The 18,224-nt window shown below is 38.2% G+C and overlaps 3 protein-coding genes across 4 annotated transcripts in view; 1 reads left to right on the forward strand and 2 right to left on the reverse strand.

Annotated features, from left to right (window-relative positions):
• Window positions 1-597: 597 nt before the first annotated feature.
• Window positions 598-8,009, reverse strand: r3hdm4 (R3H domain containing 4). Its single transcript, XM_020655426.3, has 8 exons — window positions 7,760-8,009; window positions 5,912-6,069; window positions 5,585-5,706; window positions 5,269-5,386; window positions 5,097-5,182; window positions 4,632-4,717; window positions 3,913-3,968; window positions 598-3,069 (listed from the first exon to the last, which is right to left on the reverse strand). Exons 1-8 carry the CDS (start codon window positions 7,798-7,800, stop codon window positions 2,966-2,968), a joined length of 771 nt encoding a protein of 256 aa, XP_020511082.2. The 5' UTR covers window positions 7,801-8,009; the 3' UTR covers window positions 598-2,965.
• Window positions 8,010-8,877: 868 nt separating this feature from the next.
• Window positions 8,878-12,242, forward strand: LOC136179397 (uncharacterized). Its single transcript, XM_065955764.1, has 3 exons — window positions 8,878-9,774; window positions 10,858-11,084; window positions 12,101-12,242. Exons 1-3 carry the CDS (start codon window positions 9,157-9,159, stop codon window positions 12,240-12,242), a joined length of 987 nt encoding a protein of 328 aa, XP_065811836.1. The 5' UTR covers window positions 8,878-9,156.
• A 39-nt stretch (window positions 12,243-12,281) lies between these two features.
• abca7 (ATP-binding cassette, sub-family A (ABC1), member 7) overlaps window positions 12,282-18,224 on the reverse strand; it is a 28,792-nt gene continuing 22,849 nt past the window's right edge. For both annotated transcript variants that reach the window (XM_065955763.1, XM_065955762.1), the window contains 9 exons: window positions 18,097-18,223; window positions 17,802-17,864; window positions 17,217-17,323; window positions 16,781-16,922; window positions 16,319-16,453; window positions 15,738-15,841; window positions 15,486-15,578; window positions 15,085-15,334; window positions 12,282-14,243 (listed from right to left, as the gene is read on the reverse strand). In XM_065955763.1, coding sequence (XP_065811835.1) covers window positions 13,779-14,243; window positions 15,085-15,334; window positions 15,486-15,578; window positions 15,738-15,841; window positions 16,319-16,453; window positions 16,781-16,922; window positions 17,217-17,323; window positions 17,802-17,864; window positions 18,097-18,223 — 1,486 coding nt within the window. In that variant the 3' untranslated portion in view covers window positions 12,282-13,778. The remainder of the gene's footprint in view (window positions 14,244-15,084; window positions 15,335-15,485; window positions 15,579-15,737; window positions 15,842-16,318; window positions 16,454-16,780; window positions 16,923-17,216; window positions 17,324-17,801; window positions 17,865-18,096; window position 18,224) is intronic.

Here is an 18,224-nt window from a genome sequence, read left to right on the forward strand (position 1 = left end):
ACATCATTGAGTATTAACATTATTCTGACTACCCGCAACCATCCCGCAAGGCTGTTTCTGTTAAGATTAAGAACAGTGTCAATATTCAAAACAATAAATCACGCTGACTATCGGACCTGTTTCTTTGTACTGGGGCGCCATCTAGTGGATGGGAATTAAAAAGCTGCGGGGCGTTCCTGTTCTGTCTGAAGCAATGAAAGTTTGCTGTGTATGGTTTTAAATACTTCAGATGTCTTTCAAAGAGATCTCGTGTAATAATATTAATCAGTCTTTACATTTTTAGTTTTGAAATGGACAGTTAAAGCTTCATGGTGCATCACGTAAACATAACAGGTAGACATTAGGTGTGCCAAAGTTTGTGATAATTGTGACGGTGTCCAATATTAAAACGGAATAATAAGACAGCTTCACATTAATATTTGTGAAGTGGTGTTTAACTAGACAGGAAAACGGATTAAGTAAAACAAGAATTGTAGAAATGTAAGATTATACTTTTATCAAACAAAGCTACTGCTTTTTCTGACTTCACAGTGATCAAGAGTCCTCAACTGAGGTTTATGATAATGTTCAAAAATACAAAACAAAAGAGAGAGGAAATATCTTCAATTGTTTAATAGATGCAGTAATAATTATAAATAGGTACTGAAGCACACACATATCATTATATACACACACACAGATGTGTCAGAGTATAAAGCTTTCAGACTATTAGAGGCTCTTCAAATGTTGGCACGAGTCAATTATCTGAGTTCTACGTTTACAGCACCACTAGTTCTACTACTTCTACATGAATCTCAGAAGTTGGCAGCACCCCAAGGCGCCGGGGTTTGAACATGAGCCTGACAATCTTTCTAGAAGATACAGTATTTCTTAAATGACACCATGTGAGAGCACTACATGACATTCAGAGTGAGCCCTTTGAGAGCCTGAGAAATAAGATTTAAATGCAACAAACACACAAACTTTGGTTGTTTGACAAAATGCACCAACAGGTCATGTTTTGTTACACTGCCAACGACAGTTTAAAAAAAAAATAATAATATTGTTTTTTTTTTTTAAATAACCTGTTTCAAAAATCCAGTCGAGTGCAAATGTAGAAATAAATGTACAGAGAAAAAACATAGAAATCTGTGTTGATAAGGCAGAAGTGCTTTTCTTGAGTTTCAAATGTAAATATTGAAATTAAACAGACCTGAAAGTCTAAACACTGCAGGTTTTTTTAACCATCAAAACACATTTTAAGAGACCATTTTTCCACCGATGTAACACATCTACTGCACACACAGTATAACTCTTCCCCATATCACCTGTACGTAACACCTGTGAAAACAAGGCTTTGACATGACAAGAGCTGTGTGTAAACAGAGTTAGCATTGTGCATATTACAAGAAATCCATGAATCAATCTGAACGTACAGTTTGTAACTGACGTGTAGTTCCTTACATTGTTAGAGACCATGGCTGAAGTAACGTTTACACTTTCTCTACACATGTGCAGTGAAAGCAGACTGCAATCATCTGTTATGTTTTGTAGTTAGAGACTTACAGACTTGAGGCCTGTATATGGTTTGTTCTCAGTAAATTCTGCATCTATACATGGATAGTTTGGTGGTAAAAATGTAAAAACATCCTTCGGCCTATGTCTTCAATTTTTTTTTGCTGAAACACATCTGGTGAAGAAAACAAGGCTTCACAATGCTCGAAGAGAAAGATAAACAAAAGTTGATTATGTGGAAATTGTAGCTAAAGAGAGAGTATGACGTTTTTTTCTTTTAAATGACACATAGAAAATGATCAAGGAAGATCTTCATGTCCCGAGTATATAACAAAGAGTTATTTCACATCCTTGTTGCTAGACACGTGCGTACCTAAGATGATGAGTGATGACACAGATTATTCATATTCATGCTTCATTACCTCGCACTAATCCTACAGGCTACTCATTCAGGCTGAGATGCGTTACATTGAGTTCTCTGTTTCACAAAGTCCTTTATACAACAAGGATGGGTTACGCGTTCATTTTACAATATGTTGTGTTTACAGTTCATATTACTTCATAACTGTGATGACTTTGTGCTTTGATGAATTGACCAAATTGACAGCAATAACCGAGTTCTCACCAACCAGTGGTGACATTAAGAGTGAGAGGTCAAACATATTAATCAGTTAGTGAAAGTGTAAGAGGGATGTGATGTTTTACATGTTGTCTGAACATAAATATTTTCTCCAAATGCAATCATAAGCACTCTGAAAAGAGACAACATGAAGCAAATTTGGCTTTAAGGATTTTCAGCTCTAATAGTTCAACTCCATAGCTTGACTGAGTCATATCACCTTTGAACTTTTGAACCTCTGCTTGAACTGATTTTTGTCAAGTCCACATGAGAAAAGAACTCATCGGATTACACAAAGATCTCGTTTACAGTCATCAATCCAAAGAGTTCTTTAAAGCTGTTCTCATATTAATCATAGGATTTCATTTGATGAGCTAGAAAAATGTAACTGTGTGATGGATAAATAACAGCTTGACAACTATATTGATCTGAAGAGTGGGGCAGAAAATGTAACGTGTTTAAGAGAATTCATGTGACCAAAATGGGTTTCTGTCAGGTAGCTTTGTTCAGGCTCATGTGAGGCAACGTCATGTCTTTAAATATAGATGACAACGAACAGCAGCATACTTATATACCTACTGATAGTGAGCTTCTAAGTTCCTATTTTTTTATGTAAACCCCTTCTAACATGTTATGAACTGTGATTTGTTCTGGATACAATGTTTTGGAAATTAACGGCAGAAACCAGGGACTAACCAGAGAAAAAGAAAAGCAGGCGTTTTCAGCTTTGACCTCTGAGCTTTGTAGACATTACACAGACGTTTACATCCAGACTGCGCACTTTATCTACATCTCTCCTGCCTCTCCCGCCTGCAGCAGAGCTGGGAAGCAAACAGGGAAACAAGGACTGTCTCAGCTCATCCGCTCAAGGTGGGCAGACAGCAAACGTCCGGGAGGAAGAAACTCCTCTTGTTTGTTCACCACTTCAGTCTGACGCGAGCCGTTGTAGTCGGTGCCTAAGGGTCCAACAAAAAAAAACAAATAGACTTTGAACACTCTCATGGGGCTGAGAAACACAAAGCTGGCTTGGTATGTCCAACTGTAAACAGGATAATGTGAACCCAAAACTTTTTGTAAATGGTCAAAATCTTTGATACAACTGTTTATGTGCTTTGGTTACAGTTTTACAAACACATATGCGATACCTGGGTGGGCTGCCAGAGTATATTTGCTTTATTTTTATCCGTAGGGAATCTTAATCCACGATTAATGAACTACTGAGCTAACTCTCTGCCTTGAGTCTGATAACCTGAAGTACCTGACACACACTCTGCAGGTCATCAGATAGAGATAGAGATAGAGAGAGAGAGAGAGAGAGAGAGAGAGAGAGAGAGAGAGAGAGATGCCTACTCGTACGTCCCTTCTGTCAATGCATAGATTGACCTGCAAAGTCTCATGTCAAATATGAACTTTCTCGTGTTGTAAGTAATATATATACTGACCTTATTTTAATAGATAACATACTGTAAAAAATCTTTTATCATGTATTACATTATAACACCCCCCTGCCTGCTCCACTGCCACATGTACAGCTTCCTTCTGTGGGAAACACTGGGCTACGTCTCCGAGCTTTGGATAGTCAAAAGAGACACAAATATTTTTAAAACCACTAACTGAGCTCTTGAGTCCATATTTCCTCCCAAACTTTTAACCTTTTGTGTTCTAAAGTGGCTGCATGCTTTACTTTCCTCTGCCTTTTCACTTTAATAACAAATGGTTGTCCGATATCCAAACCACAATCAAAATACTATTTCAAGTAGACCAACACTGAAAAGTCTCATGTATATGTTTCCACTCACTTGCAGAGACGAGGTCCATGTACTGGCAGACGGCATGAAGCAGCAGCCTCTCAAAGCTGAACACAAACAACATAGAATCAATCAGTTAAATGCACTTACACACATTGTAAAAAAAAAAAAAACTGTCTGTATGAGCTACGTGTTGATGGATGCCTTTAAATAAAGAGATTCTACAAAGTTCACAAAGTTAAACATCAAACTAGTGAAGACCTCTTTGCAGCACACAGAATCCCATTTAATACCGTTTTTACAATCATACTGGTCAGAGTATGAAACTATAATGGTTATCAAAAGGGAATATGGGCTTTAAATGATCTATTAAACATAACATTTTTAGTTCTCTCCAGTTATTTATAATATGAATTCTTAAAGATATGATCCATAAAATGAATGCAATCTTTGGTGAGATCACGTGTCTAACATGAATGAATCTGTAAAAAACTATTCTTAAATATTAGTTTGTGCTAACATTAACACTTGTCCATTATGAGCCTCCAAGCTCCTGCAGCTGAGAGAAGTGAAAGAAGAAATGTAGTTTATAGTGTGGGAGTATAACATCTCCTAACAGCCCTTGATCTCATATAAAACACATTTTGTAACTAACATTTAGTTGGCAAGAGAAAATGTATGTATGAATTTGAAGAGGTTTAAAAACATTCTTTAGCCTTAAGAGATTTAATGGTTTTAAGACTGTGGGGAAACAGTAAAATGACTTCTACCTGCTGCCGAGGTTGGTTGTGTAAACTGAGTGAGGTTGAGCGTTGAAGAAGCTCAGGAGGTTTTCTTCAAGTACTTCCACAGTTCCCTGTGAGGAGAAAAACAAAGGTGAAGCAGCCAAGAGGTTTTATCTCAAGAACAATTGTGTTCTCATACATTGTTTTTGCATGTGTAAAGCATCCTTGGTAACTCGTAACTGGGTTCACACCTGTTTGTGGGTCATTTTAAAAACTGGAACAGCAGGTCACTGTTTTCTAAAAATAGATACTTACACAAAGGGAAGCTATCAGGAGGGGAAATGGAGTAATGTTATTGTGACTATGAGACAAGAGGCTGCTGGCAAAGCGGTATAAGACATTAGTCTTAATATGGCAAGTAGTCTTCCCATGTCTGTTGATGGACAGATAATTGACAAGAACCTGAGGCTTTACATGTAATTGAGAACTAGAAGAAGAAATGTCACTCACTATAGGGATTTGTTTCCGTTTCAGAGTTGTTCGTAGCCTGCGATCGATCCTCTGAAAGCAATCCTGAGCGGTAAAGGCAAGATTTACTGTGGACAGAGGAGTGAAAGTCAGCCAGTCAGATGCACTCAAAACAGCCAACGCAAACAAGCAAACACAAACTGCTGACACTCACCATTCCTCTGGTCTTTGAGGAGCTTGGTGGTTGTTTTCTTCTGGGCTCCCTCCTGCTCCAGCAGAGACAACAGCCTTTCCTGCTCCTCACCGGAGCAATTCATGAAGTCATTCCATGGCTAAGAGAACAAGAGAATGATGAATATTACTCACCGTTATCATAGTTGCAAGACAAGATCTGGCTTATGGGGGGGGAAGATCGAAGTCTTGAAACATTTAGTAGTTAGTTATTCTGTTTTCCTTTCTAAGAGCCGAACTCAAAACAGAGCTGAAGCCACTCCTGCAGTTAAGTTTAAGCCGAGCTAATGACCTCTTACCTCTATGTAGTGTCCGTTGGTGCAGGCTTCAGTGAAGATGGATGGGATTGCTGGGTTACTGCAAACTTCCAGGTCATCTTTGGAGCACTCCTCCCTCTCAAGTAGATTAGCAAGAAAGCGAGCTAATTTTCACAGAAGAAAGAGATGGACAGTGCAGATATGTGAAGGATTTATGAATCAGAACTCTCTACTGCAGAATAATATGAAATTAAATACTCTCTTACATTGTTGAAGGCACCAAATACTTAAAAGGTTGGTTCATCATGGATTAGCCCTCAGGGGAGCTGAACACATTCTACACTGCAATGATGTAAAATGAGAGCTTACTGTTCTCCAGTCGGCGGAGGCTCTTCTTGCCTTTGGCGCGAGGAGTGAGGTCAGAGTTTCGGATGGCTTGGTTGATATAGAACTGCTTCTTTTTGGCGGGCGACACTCGCTTGGCGGGTGAGTTGGGCAGGGAGGTGCACTTGCGCTCCTCTATCAGGCTGAAAAAAAAAAAAACGGAGAACGAGATGCAAGTTTAATCAAACAAATCATGAAGGGGAAGATCCAGCTCCTCACATCTTTACTGTTTGAGTTGTTCTGTTAAAGGGATGGAGTTAACTTCCTCTTTCTGCCACATACGCCTATTCTTTCTTCGACACTCATAGGTTTCCTAAGGTGGAATTAACAATTAGAGCTGGGCAATATTGAGTTTTTAAGGATATATCTATACATTTTTTAAACCAGATAAAAGGTAAGGCAAGGTATTAATGTATCAATATCGTTTCTGTTGTGTAAAAATAATGAATGTGTTTCCTACGTACAGCTGCCGGTTTGCATAATGAAATACACACAGCTATGCAGGGAAGGAACATTTTAAACTTATTTTCAATTTACATGAATTCATTTCACACAAAACAGGAAGTTTACTGTGCAGCAGGCTGTTAACAAAAATGCCAGGGACATTTGTAAGACGGTCCATGATTTGACTTTGTTTTTGTTATTTCTTTGCACAAAAAAATACTGAGATATAAATCATGTATCATCATTCAGCCAAAAATATCAAAATCTGATTTTTGGTCCATATCACCCAGCCTTATTCACAATAACTACTAGAGTGCAGAAGAATTCATACAGGAGACTGCAATCACAGGCACAGCACAATACAAATGCCTTTCTCTACAACACATGTTCAGAGTTGTCAGTGACCCAGTTTTTAATCCACCTCAGTGGATTTTCACTGATCTTACTTTAACCTGCCTGTCTGTATGTGCTGTGTGTTTTTTTTTTAAATGAACCTTTATTGAGCATGTAGTTGAATTTCCTATTAAAGTCCAGAAACGGGGGGGTGACCTTGTACCTTGGCTTATTCAAACATTGCTGAATGGTGTATCTTTATGTAGAAACTGGGAAATTGTGGCGTTACAGCAGCAGGTTATCCAAACACACAACATGAGTAAAAAACACAATGTTAGCAAATCTAAAAACAATATAATATTAAATACAAAGTGAATAAGTACTAAAAATAATAAAAAATGAAAACTAAGAATCTGAATATATACAACCAGTACATGCAGTGTGTCTATACACCTTATTCTTATGATGCATGTTATTCAAAAAGGAAGAAAACAGACGAGCAATTGTATTTATTGTGACAGCTGAACGTGTTCAGCAAGCTGGTGGCCTGCATCAGTTTTTTTTTTATTATATCTGCAGTATATTAGAGTGAAGCTAGGAAGAGCCTCCTGCAGGGGCTTCAGATGTAGGTCAGTGGGTGTAGAGTGAAGACACCAACATCCTCAGCTGTGCCCTGCAGCAGCATTACATGACGTCATATCTGCCTTGGTTTATTAGGGCTGGCCACAAGGAGATATTCTAACGATGTTAATATGACATGTAAACACTGAACTTCCCAAAGGTTTTAACATGTTAAATTCCATTATTTTCCTTACAACAACTTATATTACTTCCAAAGCTGAATCTTTCTGTCTTGACTTTTAAAACCACAGAAACAGGAAAATGTAAGTTCATCGAGTTGTATTGATTTGTACGGAAGCAAATAGTACAATTTCTTAATCTTAACCCACACACAACTCTTCCTTCCTACCGTGGACTAACACTAGGGGTGTTTAAATTGAGCTGTAAGATAATTCTGGCGAACTCTAACGTCACATACTCCAAATGTTTACTCACATATAATCCTGCTCTTCATTGTTATCCGTCAAAACGACCATCTTATTCCAGCAAATCAAACGGAAAGAATCCACGCCCGAACCCTTTGTGAGAGGTGCAATACGTGAACACGGTTGGGCAGACGGCGATAAAACGATAAAACGTGATAAAGCAGTGAGTTTGTTTGGCAGATTGTCGTGTAAGTGGCTAAGCTAGCTCCTTAGCTTCTATCTTGACAGTGGGCAGAACACAAATAGCCGTCGTCCTCCCACTACAATCAAAGATGGGTGGACAATAAGAGCGCTCACTCTGTCGCTTTTTAGTTACATTTGACGAGGCTTGGTAACTTTGTTCATATATCACTCAAGTACAGTTATTTAAGGGAATTTGTATTTTTTTCGTTTACGTCACATTTTTTTGTTTTATATATATTAACATACGCAATTTTATTGAATTAGGGAACCTGTCTCTGCAAACTTTGCACAACACTTAAGAATGTTTCTCTTTAAGCTGTGTAAAATTGTTTGTCTTTGTATGTCTTATATTTCTCTTATGTTGTATTCAAGACTTGTGTAAATCAGTGTGATGAAAGATACAACAGAAAACTCAAAGTACTTGGTCTTTTTCGAGTCTCTGATTTTTTTTGAAATTTTCAAAATCCAAAACAAAAAAACGCCAACCAGAATTTACATTTTTAGACTCTTCAAATCCATTATTACCCTTTTACCTTTTCTGAAGATTATTTCCTTTTTTAATAGAGCTGGAAATGGAAATAACAGGAGCAAAATATACTGTTTCATACTGAAACATTTAGAAGTATTCATATGTTGTTTCTTGATGCCTGCTGCAGATCTAATTTCTGTCCAGATTATATTGACGTTTAAATTGAATTTAAACTTAATTTTATTTTAACTGTATTTTAGCTGAAAATGTATGTCTTAAACTTTAGAAGGCTACACTAAAGTTAATTTAACCTGATTTGCGGGTATAAATGTACATTGCCTTGAAAAAAGGGTCCTCTTAGGAAACAGTAGCGACTCATCTTATTTATAGACAATCTTTGGTCACACACCAGAATAATTCTGTCATAACTGGTCAAACCAAATCCACCTCCAACCTCTTTGCTACCTAGACTCTGTAAAGGCTCAGGCATAATCCAGCCTTTAACGTAATCCGAAATAACAAGGAGATTTTTCCCACTCATTGTGGGTTTGTGTGTATGTTACCATAGCAGCCAGTTTAATAGGCCTACCACATCATCTAATTGTTCTTTGCTTCCTACTGCTTGGGAGAAAAGGAGCTGACACACACAACTCTGAAAAGTTTGGACATTTCTTTTTTTTTTTGGTAATTTTTTTGAGAGATGTTTAGACATTGCCACAAAAGATTCTTGAAGGTGCTTTTATATACATTTTGGAATGCAGAAAGAGAAGAAGACAGGGACATTTAATCCAGAAAACCATGAAGACAACACATTTCCTATGATTGTGCGTAAAGTAAAGGAAACAGCTCCCAGGGAGAGAACTATGAAGTCAAAGGAGAAGGTGAAAGTTTCAGCATCAAATGGCAACAGTCTCACTGCAAAAGGAGAGACATCAGGGGATGTATTGAGGCTTTATGTCAATCTAATGCCTCTTTTGGCTGCAGCGAAGGAGCCAGTGGAGGAAGAGGAGGGGGAGGAGGAGGACAGCAGCTCGGAAAGTAAAAAGATACTAATGACAAGCAATAAGAATGAGCCATCTCTGAATATATCAGAGGAACGAATAACTGATTTTAACAGAGGAATCAATTTTGACGCTGACACCCAACAAACAGTAAGTCCTTGGCTAGTGCTGCCACGTCTAATTCAACCTGAAGCAGCTCCTCAGTGTCTGAAGACAAAGAGGTGTCACACTCCTCTCCCTCCCATCACTGTATCAAAACAAACCAAAATCTCCTCAAACTTCACAATTAAAGGCGGCAGAAGCAAAAGGTTTGTAACAGGAGGCGTTCCAGACAGCAGGCCCTGGATAGACAATCCTCTGCTCTCTAAAAGTGTGAGTAAACAAAAATCCAGCTGACCAATAATGTACTACTGTGATCATTAATTACTCAATGTCTTCTGTCTGTGGCTTCTTTTTAAAACCCTAAATCCTGAAAAGCTTTGCTCAGGTAACAGTACTCATGTTAAAAACAACATAAAGGAAGTTAGGATTTGTGTATATTTCAGGGCAACCAAAAAGACCTGCATCATAAGGTCAAGAGGAAATAATTATGCCACAGTCCTACAAGGGGAAGAAGATGTTAGCCAAGAAGAAAACAAGATTTAAGTTAAAAGCTGAGAATGACTAACACTTAAACAAGCATGAAGGAAAAAATAGCATTAATGATGTTCAAAATATTAACTGAGTTTTTCAAGATGTGCTACACAAATATCACAGTGGGAAGTAGATAAGTGTATTTATGTGAAAACAACGACCCAGAGCAACTTCTATAACCACACCTACATTACGCTTATGACTCGTTAAACGAAGAACTTTGTGAAAATTGGGGATCAAGAGACAAAGTGTGATATTTATTTTTACAAACATTTCACACATCAACATTTGTACAGGAAGTTAGAGATAAGTACACTTTATTTTAGTTGTAAAAAAATAAACAGACTGCTTTATACTCTCTGTTAAACTTGAGCCTTGCAGCAGTTGTCTGTTTACACATGAGATTACATTCAGAGTCTGGACTGTGCAGGGACAAAGTCAAGTCATTCCTCAAATGGAAAGCCCACATCTGGGTAATGAACCAAGACGTGTCAGTGCTACACAATAGCATGCCAAGTGAGATGGTTTGCTTGTTGGGGTTTATCTACTTACCATTACATTGCGGTCGTTCAAAAGCATGTTTAGCACCTCAGTGGGAGAAAGCTAGAACATTCCAGCTCTACATCCACTACATATTCATATATATAGAAAAAGTTTTATTGAAAGGTGACATTTTCCAGCAGAACTATTACACCTGTGATCACATTGATTTATACGACAGATCAAGTTGTTGTCTATAATCTTATTTTTATGTCCCTTCTGTAATGACCTGTTTTCACACTACAAACGTGTCTGACTCTCCTCTCATTGCTCTCTGTGCAGAGATCTGCTGAGTTTCGTCTTCCTGACATTTCCCTCTCCAGTCTGGGCGCCCTGCTGCAGACAGTTACACAGAAACTGGCGAGGAAGAGGAGAGGTGGAGATGAAGAGCTGTGGAGACGGGTCCAGTCTGATCACCTCCTTATGACTGTTGGTGATCAGCGTCTGAGGCAGAAGAGTTTATGGCAGCAGATCGGATGCTCCACAAATGAAGAAAACCCGACCAACATGTAAGGTCAATGGGGTTGAGGGGAATTGTATTGTTTTTATTTAGTATACGACAGGGAATACAGAAAGTTCTCTATTAGGGCCCTTTTTTTACGATTTCATATTGTACTGTACTGATCCTTAATGTTTCTGAAAGCCTGTTGAATCCAGTGTGAATGTCCTCCACCAATGACATTAAATAATGATAAATAACAAAGATAATCATAATTATGATAACTTATTAATAAGTGAAAGTGGAGATAATGGCTTTACAAGGATAAAAAGAATGACAGCCAATTATAGCAACACAATGGAAAATCCTTCGTTTAACTAATTAATTTCTGTCTAGTTTGTATCATAAACACAATGGACTCAATGATGGATAAAACACCAAAAGTAATTTAGAAAACAAAGAAAAAAACACTGATGTCATGTAAGGTATATTTGAACAATTCCCACGGTTTACGTGATTTGTAAACCACAGCTTGCAAAACTGAGCTTTGCACACTGTTCACAAATCCCTGCGCACAGTTGAGGAAGTCAAAGCTAATTTTCTTTCTTGCATGTGCCGTGGGGGGGCTCAACTATTTGTGTTTAAAGTCTAAAAATATTGACCATTACTACTGAGCCCGTCAAGGCTCAGCTAAGACATTAAATCCCATGTACTAATCCAACTGCATGGATTTTCTATCTGTGGGCACCGTTTCCTTCACTGTGAGTGATTGCAACTCCGTGCGCACAGTCACACTTAAAATCCTTGGGCATGGATTATAAACCGTGCGCACAGATTTGTAAACTGTGGGAATAGGTTTTCAAACTGCTTTTTATTGTTATTACCTGAGTCTTGAGGAGCTCTGTGACTTACTAAAACTGCATACTTTAGAAGTTTTTCTAAATGTATTTTTTAATCATAAATTATAAGATTACCACTTACTGTATACTAGGATTTTTCAGGTGTTTTTTGCCATATTTAAATATCAAAGTTTATCCATTTCATTGTAAAGAAAACTATTCTCTTGGGTTTTTATCTTTTTAACAGTGGAGCAGACACAGAAGCATCAGTGGATGAACGCAGTGTAAACAGAAAGAGGAGGCTCCCTCCGCTTATCTGCGCACCACAACCAATGCTGATCCTCGCAATGACAAAGAACAACCTCATGACCCCCAACATGCTGCAATGACTCAGAGTCACAACTAAAGCCTTTGTTAAACAACAAAAATCAAGACATGACAGTTTTATTTCCTTCAGGACAAAACTTTCAGACAGACATTCAGTTTGTATACTTCTGTTTACCTTAGCTAGCATATTTTCTCTACATAATGCACATCCTTCAGCAGATGCACGGCTACATTTATGTTCAAGTATTACATTTCAAGCATAATAAAAGTACATTCAGTAGAACAGGCTTTCATTCCAAAATGAAAAAATCACTGTTTAAATCCAACTCAATGATCTCGCATTAATTCATCACTTTCAACATTTTTACGTTAAACTTTACCAGTTAAACTTAAATAGTTTGCATTTTTAAAACTGAACTCTTTTGATACTCTGGTCTCAAACCTATAGTTACTATTGTAACAATCTTTGAATAAGTAACACGGCTTACAGTACAATGACCACCTGCTTTGGACATTCAATTAGCCGTGACTATTTTAAAAGTCCAGAAAACGAAATACAGAGTTTAATAACAAGAAAAACCTTCAAATTATAAACAGCCATTGACAATGCAATGTTGTTGCATTTAGTGTTTACAATTCAGACTGATGATTGATCTTTATAATGATATGTTATGTAGAAAGTCTCATCTGTGTATCTGGACTTTCAATTTTATTTCCTAAAAATATTCTAATTATAATCAAATTACTTCTCAGACATTACAATGGCTCTGCAGGAAGCTCCAGTGTCAAATATATGTGTAAAGTGAAAAATCCAAACATGACTTAGTTATTACAAAAAATGAAATGACCATAAAAACCCCTAATCCTGCTAAACCCTGTTTGGACAGTGAAACTGTGCCAAATGACAAATAACACTTCATAAAAAAAATACAGACAAAAGTCAAAGCATGTTCTTGATATACAAAACAATAACAATTGTAAAGTTCAATATTAAACATTTAAGAGATATTTAACAACAAACATGCAGGAAAAATACTTTCCACACAAGAGATTCTGTATAATGTTACATAACCATACATAGACTGTTGATTCATTTTATTATTAATTGCAGCATTTTCCTTTTTAAAGTGCTTTCTGCAAAATAAATACAAGATTGTCATGGGTCTTATGATTGGGCCCTGAGGAACACCAAACCTTTAAGATTGCATCTTGCATAATTTTCTTTCTGGATAAATAAACCATCACTTTGAACTGATGAGAAGACAGACAGAGAAGACACAGTGTAAGATATAGAAACCCAAATAAAGGGTTTAAAGCTATAGATCTGTAAGCGAGGTGAACAAGGCACCAAAGCCATATGAGGAAGCAATAACTTTTGGTTCTTTCTTAAGATGAATTTACCTCTAATTACTCAGTTTCAACAGTAATACTTTTAAAGTCCATCATAACAACTTATTACTCCCATGACCTGTACTGATCCATATTGCATATTGAGATCACTGCCAACATTGCGCAATCTTCAAATGAACATATTGTGTATAAAAGCCTTTTGACTGTAGATGGTCCTTTAAACCCGCCTCTTTTTGCACCCATTCATTTCACATTGAGCTGTCCTGTGTGTTGCCGTCCACAATAAAGAGTGCAGATGGATCTTTAGTGGAGCTCTCTGCTCTGTGTTTGGATCTACTGGATTTACTGGATTCTCCCACAATATCACCGTTACTGCTGTTTGAGTCAATGCTGCCCCTCCGGCTGGTCTGAGGTATTCTGGTCATCGCTGTACTGCTGCTTTTTTCTCCGTTAGCTGTGCCTTCCTTGGTTTTGGCCTTGGTTGTTTTTGCCTTTTTTGATTTACCCTCTTTTGGTTTGCTTTCAGATGATTTACCTTGCTTTTGTTGCTTCTTGCTCGGCTGAGGGGGCGGGATTGGCGGCTCTGGTTGGATGGTGGGAGTGTTAATCCTTGAGGGCATCATAGTCTGGTTGATCTGAACTGTGCTGTTACCAACGATGACTTCTGTGAGGCCGTCATCATCAGTTTGCTCCTTGGCAAAGTTGACAAACACCTACAAAAATGAGCTTGCTTTAGTGTCATATTAATACTTCCTTTGGCCAATCTATAAAATCCTGGTATATCCTAATCTATCACATTTAAAGATAGACAGCTGTTATGTTCTTATGATTCATTAGCATGCATGCTAAAATGAACTTGCTCATGCAGAAGTACTGAGGAAGAATATGTAGTGTCTTGTTGTTTTTCAGTTTACACAAGCTTAGATTGTCTCAAATTAAAACTCCAAATTTAATTCAGACCCCCCCATTAAATAAATTCAAATATCAATAATTCCTACATATTGAAAGAAAATTGAACCCCAAACCCAACACATTGCATTTGAACAACCTTGAGTACCCTGAAGCTTGAACTCAGTTCTTCCTTAGCAGTTATTTATAGACGCATAAGCATATGAAAAAATGTGAGTGAATGCTTTTTTTAATTTTTTTTATTTTGAATGTCAAGGTAATACCTGTCTACAGACTGTTAACTGTTGTTGGACAGATTGAGTGTGTTACTGAACAGTCACTGTTCATTGTCAATAATTATAATGTGTTATTTTACCAGTAATTGTGAGGCCTAAAATTAGAGACAGTTGGCAACCTGATGAAATATAAAATTACCACATATCTTCACTACCCAGCTAAACACTGACTGGTTAATGTGCAGAAATGTTAATTTTGCTCCTTGAATTGAAATAGCACCTAAAAAGGGTCTAACACTGTGTCCAATAAAGGATCATTGTGATGCAGAGTTCTACTTAAATCTACTTACAGTTCATCCCACATAAGGGAATATTACACGAACCCCTTTGCAAAAAAATATGGGAGGTTTGAATGTGTCAACGTCCTTACCTGGTCAAGAGTAGTCTGTGAAACAGAGAAGTCGAGGACGCCCAGCTCCTCATGGTTGTTGGCTAGCACATCAAAGATTTTAGCGAGGCAGCAGGCGTGTGCGGGAAGCTGGTACTGCAGCACGTTCTGGTGACGCTCCTTCAGCTCAGCACTAGGAAAAGCTTTCCTCAAATAGGCGTCGACAGGGCACGAATCAGGGTCAGGATTACCATCCAGCAGACGCAGGATGATGGTGTAGCCATCCCCAAACCTGAAGGAAACAATAGTTAAAGTTTGTATGTGTCAGTTTTCTTAACCTCCACTCAAGTGAATCTCTCACACAAAATGCACCAGAGACCTAATCTTGTATCTGTATCTTGTTATTGTTGAGGAGGATATACAGAACAGTAGAGCAGGCTTACCTGTTCTTTAAATGTTGTACGGATCCGAGGCACTGAAATCTGCCATTCACCATGATTGCCATTCTGGTGCAGAGGGCCTCACATTCCTCCATACTGATCATAAAGACACAGAGATCAACATCAACATATATACAGTTTGTACACTCTAAGAAAACTCTCAGCTGTCAAGGATGTTGTTTTTCTTTTCTAATACAGACATGAATCCACTCTTAAAGAGTTAATAAGAATGTTTTGGTGGGCATCTCTTCCTACCTGTGGGAGGTGAGAACTACAGCTCTTCCCTCTTTGGTTACACTAAGGATGCAGTTCCACAGAAACCTTTTGGCTTTTGGGTCCATGCCAGTGGTGGGCTCGTCCTGACAAGAATTATAGAAATAAAAACATCAAGAAACCAAATATGTGAGCCAAAATACTAAAACATTTAACAGCAACAGAACAATGTTCATTTATCTTCCAAATACATTTAAATAAAGCATTATCTGAGTATTTTTTTTACATCAAAATAACTTTGTTTGTACTTCCTGTAAAACATTTCACATGTCTGATGACTCATCCTGCACTCTGGGACAGGATCAAAATTAAAAACCTTTGTCGAAGCTAACAATCCAATCAAATTCCCATTTCTATCTTCTGATTGGTTTCATCGGTTCTATCCTTTTTCAGTAGGAAATACGTCACTACATGGCCGTTTCATACTCTCAAAGTTCAGTTTCATGGGGAAATTAAAGCAGGAACTAATGTTTTAAATGTTTCAAAAAAAATGTAATCAATAATAATGCGAAGTCTGTGAAACACTTCCATGCAGTTGTTTTGTTAAAAATTGTAATTCTTACCAAGAATATGACAGGTGGAGCCCCGATGAGGGAGATGGCAGTGGAGAGTTTTCTCTTGTTCCCTCCGCTGTAGCCTCCGGCCTCCCGCTCTGCATACTGGCTCAGTCCCAGCTTCTTCACCCCCCACTGTGCCACCTACAGGACAGAGGACAATGTGCATTTCTTAATCATTCTGCACAGCTCATCAATTTTATTAGAACATTTTTTACATTAAAAAACTAGCTAGCAGTTAGGCCACGGGCCCCATATACAGAGGATGTAGTCCACAAAGTGGGCGACCTGGGTTAGAATTCGACCGTCAGACTCTTTCCAGCGTGTTATTCATTACCTACTCTCTCCACTGTCTATATCTTGTTATCTACCAAATAAAGTCATAAAAGCCCCAAAGTAAATCTTAAACAAACAAACAAAATTGAAGTTCTTCATATCAGCTGTTCTGACGTGAATTTTACAATTTGCTACCTTGGCGACAGACTCCTCTGGCACCCCCCGCAGGCGTGCAAACAGCTCCAGATGTTCCCGACCCGTCAGCAGGTCGCTGATTGCGTCAAACTGTGGGCAATAACCCATCAGCTGGTGGACTCGCTCCATCTCTGTCAGCACACTGAAAACAGAAACTCACAGTTAAACAATAATATCAACACTAGCCCCAACGTTGCACTGATGGCATCCCTGTTGCTGATTATGTTAATACTCCAAATACGACCTTGCCAATTTTTTGCACTCTCTAGTACCAAATTCCTTCCAAAGTTTAGGGATCTTGATGATGGTTTTCCATAACATACAACACAATTTACTTTATATCCTGGATAGACTCATAAATAAATCTCTATATAAAAAAATAAACTTCATGTGAGTAAAAGAAGGCCCGTGTGGAAAAGTGGAATAAGGTTTGTACCTGTAGTGATTGAGGAAAGCCTCGCCGTAGGTGATAGCAGTGTCTCCGGTCAGCATGCGAAAGGTAGAGGTCTTCCCTGCTCCGTTCACCCCCAGCAAGCCAAAACACTTATGGATATAGCCCAAAAAAAATAAAGTTACAAATACATCTACACACCCATAAGCTGTAGTCAGCAGCGGGGACCTTTCCCTTTTGACTAAATCACAATATTCAGACAAGTAGCTCAAGTATCACAGATGTTACTGAAGTATTAGACATAAGAGTTGTGGTTGAAGCCGAGGAAGCTGCTGTATTAGAAGTAGAAGTATTATCGGTAAACAGCAGTAGGGGTATTATTAATGGTAACAGACATGGTAGTAAAAACAGGAGCAGCTATACAAACACATCTAGCAGACACACTAGTTATAGCAGCGGGGACAATAAAACACATTACCTACAATGCCTCTTTTTGGAGGGAAAATATTGATTCATCAATGAAACTGTGGTCGACAAACACACTGCTTGATTAGAACAAAAGTCTGATCATTTGTGTGTGTTTTCATTGCATAGAATCAGTGATATTTTGGGGTGAATGCAATATCTTACCTCTCCACGGGGAATCCCAAGGCAGAGGCGATTCACTGCCGGCTTCCTGCCCGCTTTATAAACCTACGACAAAAAAGGTCCCTTAATTCACAACTGAGCCAAAGAGATGATGTGCAACATTGGGCAATAAAACACTGTGCTCTTTAATTTGAGTTATTCTAACAAAAAATACATATATGTAGCTCTTATGAACAGGACTATAGTGAGTAGTTTGAATGTTTTTCATGGCTTATTTTTGCTTTTAGCTTCGCCACATTAGAAAACAGTGTCAGTTCCTCGTCTTGCTTCACTTTACCTTGCTCAGGTCGATCATGGTGAGGATGTCTGATTGTGCTTTCCCACTTTTGACCCTCTCTCTCTCCCTAGCCACATCCTCATCCTCAGGACCAAGCGGAGGTATCTCAGGCTCAGCCCACCAGGGCC

The sequence above is a fragment of the Labrus bergylta genome, chromosome 6, assembly GCF_963930695.1.
Source record: "Labrus bergylta chromosome 6, fLabBer1.1, whole genome shotgun sequence".
Classification (NCBI taxonomy): domain Eukaryota; kingdom Metazoa; phylum Chordata; class Actinopteri; order Labriformes; family Labridae; genus Labrus; species Labrus bergylta.